Below are 11330 nucleotides of genomic sequence, written 5' to 3'. Positions count from 1 at the left end.
CATCAGGAGTAGCTGTCTGCAGCTTTGTAATGAGAAAGAGTCTGAGCCCATATCCAGGAAGGCTCAGTGGAGAAAGCAAGCTCTGACATAAGCACATCTGCCACAGGGGCAGGAAGGAACATGTATGTAGGGTGACCCAGGACTATTTTAAAATAAGTCTAAAGTGAATTACTACGGTTTTATGCTCTGGATCATATTTGAGTAAAATAAAAGAGTAACAATATAGGAGACATTAGTCTTTAATATGCTCTTTCAAAATGAGGTTCCTGGATGACTTACTTCATTAGGTGTCTTTCTTCAGCTTGGGTCAAGATCTCTGGGTTCTGGGATTGAGCTCTGGGTTCAGGCTCTGTGCTCAGTGGAAAGTCTGCTTCTCCCTCTCCCTCCCTCTTCCTCTGCTTCAGCTCCAATTCGTGTGCTCTCTCTCAAATGAATAAATGAAATATTTTTTTAAAAAAGATGTTTTTCAAACGAAGATAGACTAAAAATATTAAACCCAAGCATTTTTATACTTGAGTCATTCAATGATTCTTCTTCACTCATAGGTTCTATGCATATACATTAAAAATAAAAGACTACTATTTAATTTAAGCTGTTACCATTATATAAATCCTATTTAAACATGGAATAATTACAGTAGTAATGATCCATGAGTTAGTGGATCAGGAGTTTAAGAATTCCAAATAGTCAGAAGAAATTCATTTCCAGTATGTACTTATTTTTGGTTTTCCTGATGCAAAAACTTGAGCTGAGTATATAATCTAAGATTCTAAAATGAAGTTTTAAATATGTACCTCCAATGCAAATCTGGTCAAATGGCTGCTTCCCGTGACTCTTGGCTCCAAAAGTTATAGTTCAAGAAAGACTAACTTCCATCAATTTGGGGACCTTCTATCCAATAACCCAGATCAATAAGCTTTTCTCTGAAAATACTTCAAGCTGGCCAAAACTAACTTTGCACTCCACATATGTAATCGGGCCTCTGTTATAAAAAAGGTATATGAGCTTCACAGAATTCAAAATTATTTTTCACACGTTCATGAAGTTTTAAATTAACTGTTATTTTTATTTTTACTCCTTCCTCTTTCATTTGATAAAAATCCACAATTGGAGGGACAGGGACCTGGAAAGTATAGTAGCATAAGTTGAATGACTCAAAGGAGAAGTGAATGGAAATTTGTAAGGTCCACTAAATGCAGAAGCATCCATTGCATCAGTGCTACTAAAAGTCAGAATGGCAGAGTCAAGAGAAGTCACACAATGATGAACTAGAATATTCTCAAGTGGAAATCCATTGGTAGGGAGACTCAAGCTGATGGTAATATTTGGCATGATTCCTTCTAAATCACACTTGCAAGTGATAGTTCTGACAATTTGTCACGTATCTGCTATATCCTATTTATCATGTTGCATGGATTTTACCTTTTCAGTGATAGAAATAGAAACCTGTGGTTTTTCTTTGAATGTTCTAAATTTCTAGGCTGGATGTTTTTATGGATGTGTCTCAAAAGCAAAATTTTATCTTGAATGTGGAATTGTGATACCTTTGGCTTTGTTCTTCTTTATCAAGATTGCTTTTGGTATTTGGGGTCTTTCATAGTTAGATATAAATTTAGTATTATTTTACATTTGTGAAAAATGCTGTCAGTATTTTGATAGGGATTATGTTGAATTTATAGATTTCTTTGGGTAGTATGGACATTTTAACAATACTAAATCTTTAGCTGTGGTTTACCTTAGTAATAGATTCTGACTTATTACCTATAACTATACATAGACATAGAAATAAATTAATTTATAAGGTTATTAATATGAGGTAAAGAAATTAGATGTATTATTATTATTATTAATTATTATTATTTAGCTTTTGTGTCAGACTTGGAAAAGCAGAAATACCACTTACACTATCTCATCCTAGAAGGACCCTCTGCCCAACTACAATGTGTCAAAGTGTGCAGCGCTTCAGACTTTCAGGATACACCTACCTTTTAGAGCATCATCTATGCTCTACAGGGGAGGTGCCCAGCCAATGGCTGATCACAAAGGTAGTAAAAGGGTTTAGCCATTTCTGTCCAACAAAGGGATTTCTTTAACAGGCAGTATTTGCTCTGGGAACTTTCAGTTGGGCTGAGTCAGATGTTTTCATGTTGGAATCACAGTCTGATTATTTGCTATGCACAGTCCTACCTGCCTCCACTTTTGTTTTCTTCCAGAGTATTACTTTTCAACATACCTTTTGCAATTCGGTATCTGCTCCAGGAGAACCCAAACTGCATCACTTGAATTAGAAGAAAAGCAGAGTCAATATAGAAAGCTTTCAGGAATCAATATGGTTTGGGTGGCAGATGATGAGGCACTGTAGAGCAGAAAAGCACTATCAGAGAGCTCAACCATAGACAGGAAATATGCTGTTCTGGTTTGTGCATGTGATCCTCTGAGTTTTAAATTGATCGCTTATGTTTCAAGAACAATCCATGCAATCACAATCAGGACACAATTAATAGATTCAGAGATGACATAAATTTAGTCCAGTCATAGACATTTTGATGGAGATAAACTTATAGAAAATAAACAATTTGAGATTCTCAGAACGAGGGGGCTAAACCCACCTTTATCTTTTGCTTTTAATCTTTTAAGACCCCAATTAATAAACTGCTTTTTACCATTTTTGAGTATCTGGAAATAAGAATCTGTATTCATTTTGACATATAAAATACTGAGTTCTGGGCAGCCTGGGTAGCTCAGCGGTTTAGCGCCGCCTTCAGCCCAGGGCCTGATGCTGGAGACCCGGAATCGAGTCCCACGTCGGGCTCCCTGCATGGAGCCTGCTTCTCCCTCTGTCTGTGTCTCTGCCTCTCTCTCTCTCTCTCTCTCATGAATAAATAAATAAAATCTTTAATAAAATAAAATAAATAAAATAATAGTTCATAAATTATCCAAATCTAGAAACCTTTCCTAACCAGATAACATATCACAATATCAGGAAGATGCAAAATGAGTTGCATCTTCCTCATGATTTTGAGAAACTCTGAAATAAAGCACCTTCCACTCTAGGACACTAAGAATCATTTTGTGGGATAAAAGATATATTGCTTATGTGTGAAGCAATTGTATAAAGACAAGGAGAAAAAAAGGGAAACACTTTTTTTTTATGTGATTATTCTAGGAAATATAAAACCAAAGCATGTGAATATAGTTCATGTTTGAGTTGCAGGAACAAGAAGTAATAAGAATACTGAGATTAAGAATATAAAGAGAATTAAAAAAATAAAGGAATAGGGGAAATAACTCAGTGGACTTAAAATTCCCAGATGTAAAATAATGCTGTACACAGGTTTGTCACTATAGAATTTAGCTGATATATTACAATTGAAATTTGATAAATATCTGGCATATAGAAGAAAATATTTTATACTGGAGCAAAATGTAAATTAAAAAATAAAATAAAATAAAAATAGAGTAAAACAACAAAGGAACAGAAGCCTAAAATGTTTTAAAATATGTCAAATCAAAAAATTAACTGTTCATTACTATTATGAACTTATTTTTAGAAGATTACTAACTAATATTTATATCACTGAGTACTCATTATAGTCTATACATTGTGCTAAGTGCATTTACATACATTATTATGAGTATTTATATGCTCTGATTATAAGTCCTTTGCCAGATACGAGATAGGCAAATATTCTCTCCCAGCCTATAGTTAGTCCTTTAATTTATCTTTTCATCATGTGGTACATGTATACTAAAATAAGAACGTTTATAATTGATGAAATCATAACTTACTTTGCTCTACCTATAGTTGTCTTATTCACATAAATCTGAGTGGCCACAAATTCTCTTCTGTATAATTATTATGTAAGTTTGAATTTTGCATTTAATTTATAATTAAATAATTATTGTCATTCCATTTTATGTATCAGTTAACTAAGACTAGACAATATTAAGTCAGTTAACCTTCAGTCACACAGCTTCTTTTTTTTTAATTTTTAAAAAACGTTTTCTTTATTCTTTCTTTTTGTGGGATTTTTGTTGTTGTTGTTGTTGTTAGAGAGAGAGAGTACATGCTTGCTTAGTTAGGAGTAGGGAGGGGAGGGGCAGAGGCAGAGGGAGAGAGAGAATCTTAAGCAGGCTCCCTGTTCAGTGCAGAGTCCAAAGCAGGGCTTCATCTCATGAACCTGAGATCATGACATGAGCCAAAATCAAAAATCAAATGCTTAAATGACTGAGCCACCCAGGTGCCCCAGTCACACAGCTTCTAAATTAAATGCAAAATTCAAACTTACATAATAATTATACAGAAGAGAATTTGTGGCCACTCAGATTTATGTGAATAAGACAACTATAGGTAGAGCAAAGTAAGTTATGATTTCATCAATTATAAACGTTCTTATTTTAGTATACATGTACCACATGATGAAAAGATAAATTAAAGGACTAACTATAGGCTGGGAGAGAATATTTGCCTATCTCGTATCTGGCAAAGGACTTATAATCAGAGCATATAAAAACTCTCAAAATTCAACAATGCAAAACCAAAAAACAATAAAAACATGGGCAAAAAGATTGAACAGATATTTCACCAAGGAAAAGAAATGAATGGGAAATCAGTACATGAAAATGTACACAAAATCATTAATGATTAGGGACGTACAACTAAAACCACAATGAGCACCTACTATTTACCTATTAAAATGCCTAAAATAAGGGGTTCCTGGGTGGCTCAGTCGATTAGGGAGCCAACTTGTGGTTTGGGTTTCAACAATGACCTCAGAGTCCTGGGATTGAGCCTATATGGGGTGCTGCCCTCAGCAGGAACTCTGCTTGAACATCCTCTCCCTCCATTGCCTCACCCCAACTCATGCACTCTGTCTCTCTCTAAAATAAATAAAACTGGGGCACCTGGGTGGCTCAGTGGTTGAGCATCTGCCTTTGGCCCAGGTCATGATCCAGGATCCCTAGGTGGAGTCCATGCAGGAAGCCTCCTTCTCCCTCTGCCTGTGTCTCTGCCTCTCTCTGTCTGTGTCTCTCATGAATAAATAAATAAAATCTTAAAAATAAAATAAAATAAATCTTTAAATAATTATATAAAATGGATAAACCAAAAGCAAAACAAAAGCTTAACAATACAAAAGATTACCAAATGCTGGCAAGGATATAGAGCAACTGTATCTCACATATTTTTGTACAGAATGAAAAATGGTACAGCCAATTTGGATATCACTTTAGTAGTTTCTTGTAAAGCCAAACATATACTTACATAAAACTAAGAATTCCACCTAGATAAACAAAAATCATGTCATGCAAAAACTTGCACATGAATGTTTATAGAACTATCATTTAATCTCCAAAAACTGGAAGTAAGCTAGATGTTCTTCAAGATGTCAATGGGTAAACCATACATCCATTCAATGGGATACTACTCAGGAATAAAAAGGGACAAAGTATTGGCACAACCAATGACATGGAAGGACTACATACTATGTTATACTAAGTTAAAAAACGCAATCTTAAAAGGCTTAATACATTATAATTCCTGTTTTACAAATTTCTGGAAAAGACAATTCTATAAAGATGGAAAACAGATCAGTGTTGTAGGGGATGTGGGGTGAAGGAGAGTTTTGACTACGTGAGAGAGTTTTTTGGGTGATGGAATTTTCCTGTATTCTGATTATGATGATGGACACATGAATCTCTGCATATGTTAAAACTCAAAGAATTGGACCAACCTCCCAAAAAGAAATTGCATCATTTTTAACTAAATATTACTAAGAATATTTTAAGGAATTTTATTATGAAATTAACATATTTATAGTGTAAGACATGGACCTATACTTTTCTGTGAATAGTATGTCCACTAGAAAACACTATTTATATTTTGAAATGTCATTATGTAATATGTGACAAGATAGTACTGATGTTCTGTATTAGCTTTCCCAGCTCTAAATTCAGCCTATGTAGAAATTAATGTGTTTGGAAGGAAAAAATTGCACAGATGTCATTTTCCTCAAAAGCAGGCAAATTATGAATGTAAATAATGCACTGTTTTGGTTTTGAGCTTCCAGAATCACTTGGAATCTGAGATACTGAAATGTCAACAAATTTGAGACCATTTTCTGCCATAAATGGAGATGAATAGATTGATAGCCACTTGTCTTATTTGTAACTTACATTAATTTTTCTATAAAAATATTTAAGAATAGAATTTGGCAAAGCTTCCTTATCTATGATTATAGTACCATTATGCTATTATGAAAAAGCATAATCCAAACATATGCATAGTTTTGTGTCACTTTTATTTATCTTTTCTGTCATTTTTATTATGCAATAATCATTACATAGGAATATGAAGATGAAAAGGTAAGTCAGAGTAGGATTATATTAAAATAAAAATTCTTAAAGGCTTCTGGGTTAAAAGTCAATTTGAGTGTAGATGTGTTCCCTGAGATATTCATTAAGTGATTATATACACACTAATGTCTATACAAACATGTGCATGAGATCAATGACAAGCATCAACATTTTCTAAGCTGTTACATTAGTACCAAGCAATGTACCTAACAGGTTTTGCAGAGTTTGGTCAACACTAAGTTTGTATACCCCTTGACTTGGCTGTCCCTTGGTAGCCAACATGGATGGCACATTAAAGAATTGAGGCAACACACAGCTGATAGTTATTCCTTATATTACCAAATTCTTCCATTATCCTTCTGATCAAAAATAAAATCTTAAGAAGTCATCAATATCACATATCTGTCTCATGAATTATCAACACTGTATCTTTTAAAGTTGCCATGAATTCTCCAGGCCATCAAAAAGCCAAATACATGTTGTGAACAAGGTAAAGCATCTCATAACTATTAACAATAGCTAAAATTATCATTGCTTATAAATGTTAATACCTTAAATGGTGTAAATGGATAGCATACTGCTTGTCCGAGGAAAATATTAATTTAGACATGCACATAAAAATGATCTTGGACTTCCAGGATCCTAAAATTAAATTACTCTTGTTTATAAGCCAAGTCTATAGTATTCTGTTATAGCAATCCATATCTACCAATGATACTGAAACCCAAGCTGCTACACTCAAAAGGCCAACACTCATGAGATAAATTTTGATTGGAAAGGAATTTGAGCTGTATTCAGGAGGCAGGCAACTTGGGGAGAAGGCAGACTCTTGACCAACAGCCAACTCAAAACTTTCCACCTGGCCTACAGATTTTTAAAGGGGTTAAATCACAGTTAAGGGAGTGCAGTCGTCTGTGACATTTCTCGGTAACATGCAGATTCAGTGATGCCAACTACAGAGTTATCTCACTGTGTAATGCAAGAAGGTCTGGTTCCTTGGTACTCAGCAGTTGTATAAAAGTACTGTATTTTTTAAAAATACTTTACTTAATATTTATTTATTTATTTTGAGAGAAAGAAGAGGGACAGAGGGGAGGGAAATAAATCTCAAGTGGACTCTGCATTGAGCACAGAGTCCCAAGCAGGGATGGATCTCGTGACCCCTGAGACCAGGAGCTGACCCAAAATCAAGAGTTGGTCGCCTACCACCTGAGACACCCAGGTACTCCAAAAGCATCCTATTCTTTCTAGAAAGGAAGGCAAAGTCTATAGATGTGCAAAGGGAAAGTCATTGGCTTAAAGTAAAGTTATGTGTCACCTTAAAAAAGAAAAAAACATTTTGCTTAAAAGATTGCTGGACTAATCAGAAAGCTGAGGCTGCTTTAAAGGGTCATCCTGGCCTCTCTGGCCTGGGAGAGTTCTGGTCCTTCCTTCCCCAAAGCCAGTGGTCTGCAGATCTCAAAGAAAATAAATTAGTTTTCAAGGGTGTTGGATCAGCAAGCAAGGAGTGTGTCAACGTGAAGCAAGTTAACCCTTAAGACCAGCTGGAGTATTGTTAAAGCAAGACACCTTATATTGCTCCTTTTCATGAGTGGAGAATTGACCATTCTCTGCATATATTAAACAAACTCTCCTTAAGTCATTCTTTGTTCACTTTTTACCCTTTACCCACAAAACCAGAGGAGAAAATTAAAATTATCCAATACATGTATGGATAAAGTTCACATTTCAATTTATTTTGTGTGTAAATATTATATGACACACTTAAGGGTACTGATGTTGACATAATGGAACATAGTTTTGGCATAGTGTTTTAAAATTTAGAAATATTTCTTCTGTTCATTTATTTATTTTTCCTACTAAAACAAGACTTATAGAATAGTGGTTGGAGCAGAAAATCTGCTTTTGGATCTTAGCTCTACTATGTTGCAAATCTGTACTTAAAACAGGGTAATTTATTGGAATGAACTCCAGTTGTGTTCCAAGTGAAAATTCAGAAAAAAACTTCATAAATATCTTAAAATGCTAGAAAATGACCATATCAGCTCTGTATTCTGTATCAGTTTGCAAGCTGTTTTATTTTTCTGTAGCAATCAAAACAGTACTTAGTTTGAAATGCATAACAAAATTTGAAAAACATAGCTTTGCATGTTTGTTCTGTCTCAGTTATGAATGTAACACTTTTGAATGTTCCAGAATGGCAGTCTTAAAATGAAGGGAAAGGAAAATACTTGCACATCACATTTGGCTTTAAAATCTGATTTCTGGAAGCTCTTGATGGCCTTCCCAATAGTATTAAGGTTATGTTGGCCTGATAAGGAAAACAGCCAGTCACTTCAGTCAACAACCTAGTTATCAGATATCCAGGAGGGGGGAAGAAAGTTACATTCATAAACGTTTTCCCCTTCAAAATTTTGCTTTGCCATGATAAACAGGGATTCCGAATTTTGAGAGACCTATTTACTCTGAGAAGTGGAATTCATATATTTACTTGGTAAATTGCTATTTAAAATAGTATTTGCAATGAAAGGATAGAGGATAATCTTTGGTACACTTTTAAAACCAATTTGATATCTCAGCTCAAACTAGGTTTTCATCAATTAATGACTTGGAGAATATTTATATTTATCACACTGGCTCTATAATTTAGGTCATGAGAGAGAGTTCTCCTGGGATGCAGTAAAACCTATGATTATGACAGCATACTCTGAAGTGTGCTCTTGGTCAATTTCCAAGTCTGACTTTCACACCCTAAATATATGAACTTTGAACATTTCTTTAAAATTGTAAGGATATCAGAGAAATAGCAATTATCTCTTAGTACAGAGTAAAGTCCTCCCAGGACTCCCTCTCTTGACAATTTCTGCTTCAACCAAGAGAATAGGTGTGTGTGTGTGTGTGTGTGTGTGTGTGTGTGTGTGTGAGAATGTTTTGGTCTTTTCCCTCTCACTGCTGAAATTTGCCTGCGCAGGAGCCCTCACCAAGAATCTCTTGGAGACCAATAAACATTACAGTTTTTCAGTGGTTATTTTTTCAAACTCTAGTCAAGCATCACCATAACTGTTTTTTTTTTCTTTTTTTTTTTTCTTTTTCTTTTTTTTTTTTTTTTCAGGAAAACCATGTTGTTCTCAGTCATGGGTCCTTAGCCTTAATACTTTGATTGATGTCATGCCCAAATTCCTCGGGACTGCCCTTTGTATTTGCCTAGCGCTCATCCAACCTTTTATATATCCACCAATTCTTTCTCTTTTCTCCTGGGAAAGTTATTATTTTCTGGAGGACTGCAACAGCTCTTCATAAGCTCTGTCGGGTAAATTGGAAGTCTTTCAGTAAAATTAGCCAGTTTATAAATCAAATAGATACTGTTCTTGGGTGATGAATTCTAGTATTTAGTGTTTTTACTTCATGAAGCTACATGCTGCACCATGGTCTTCTAGAGCTCTGTTATCACGGTTTCTGAGAGACCAGGAACATATTTTATTTTTTATTCTCTTCTAAATGCTGATTGCAGATCCTACTGTCTCTGCACTAATCCCAGATCTACTAACAAAGAACCCAAGAAGTATTAATTTGCTATATTATACTCTTGGTTCAATCCAGGCAAAGATGCTTAAATCTGTAAACAAATTTAATTGACAAATGAGCAAATAGAACCAACTTCAATGATGAGTAAGGGAGGAAAAAATAGAATTATGAAATAATAGAAATATGAAAATGAACTCAGAAACAAAAACAATTGATGAGTAAAGTGCCACATTAGTCACAAAGGAATACAAATTTTGTAAATTGACAATACATTTAAAAAGATCACTCAGAATACAATTGAGAGAAACAAGAAGACTTGAAAAATGAAACAACAATTAAATGAGAAAGACTATGGATTAAAAGGCCTGTAAACAGCAACAAATCAATGGAATATTCTTAGAATGTCCCACACTGATAAAAAGATATAAAATCACAGCTAAAACAAGAATATATACCAGAAAATGAAAACAAAATATTTACTTTATATACAAATTCTAGCTGAAATTGCAACGAAACAAAGTTCCCAAAAATATATTAAAAGCAACCAAGGAAAAATGAAAATTTACTGTAACAACAAAAAAATGATGAGAGGTTTTTCAAAAGCAATATAAGTAAGATTTTTAAAAATATTTTGAAAGAGCTGAGAGATACTACTGACAAACTAGATTGCTCATGAAATTATTTTTTAATAATAAGGGTAAAATATATTCCAAATAACCCAACTTTTACTTTTAATCAAGATAACATTAAGCAAAGAGATTCTGAAGAACGAACTTTAATAAAAATCAACATATTTGAAAAATAAAATCTGAGAAATTATAAAGAAACACATCGGAAAAATAGTACACAAGCTTAAATATATATTTACTGAATAACAACTTTTATGCAAATGATGATGATAATAAGGAAGATGTGGAATATAATGATAATACCTAAAATAGTAGTGAAGGATAATAAAACTGAAATGTACAACAAAAAAATGCAAACTATTTGGAGGTAGTTAGGTTTTTTAAGTCTTTTTATTTTGGAGAAATGACAATAATGATTTTGAATTTCTTAATTTTTAAAATATCAACTGTTTAATTTTAAAGGTAACAACTAAAAAAGCATAATTTACAAACAAATTGGGGGAAGTAAACAATATGGAAATAGATGTAAATAGAGGAATATATAGTTATATAACAAGATAATATTTATTCAAAATCTTAAAAAAATTAAGTGAAGAAATTATTATAGTATCAATAATAGTTCAGACTACCTAAGAGTATTTCTTCTAACAAAATATATTTAGAGACTTAAAAAATTACATGACATTTTATGGAGTGATTTTATAATTAAGCAAACATAAATAATATTCATGCATAGAAAACATGTCATTCCTTCCCAAATTGAGCTTGGAAGCAATTCTTTTTTTTTTTTTTTTTTTAAGATTTTATCTATTATTTCATTGT

General features: G+C 33.5%; 1 protein-coding gene across 1 annotated transcript; it reads right to left on the bottom strand.

Annotated features, from left to right (window-relative positions):
• Window positions 1-631: 631 nt before the first annotated feature.
• Window positions 632-2700, bottom strand: LOC100685159 (adaptor related protein complex 5 subunit mu 1). Its single transcript, XM_038535474.1, is given in 7 exon segments — window positions 632-683; window positions 685-756; window positions 758-993; window positions 995-1158; window positions 1161-1468; window positions 2188-2278; window positions 2610-2700. Coding segments are annotated over 7 exon segments (1014 nt in total).
• Window positions 2701-11330: the final 8630 nt, after the last annotated feature.

Source organism: Canis lupus, chromosome 4, assembly GCF_011100685.1.
Source record: "Canis lupus familiaris isolate Mischka breed German Shepherd chromosome 4, alternate assembly UU_Cfam_GSD_1.0, whole genome shotgun sequence".
NCBI lineage: Eukaryota > Metazoa > Chordata > Mammalia > Carnivora > Canidae > Canis > Canis lupus.
The sequence above is the reverse complement of the archived record's forward strand: the minus strand, read 5'-3'. Positions and strand labels throughout refer to the sequence as shown.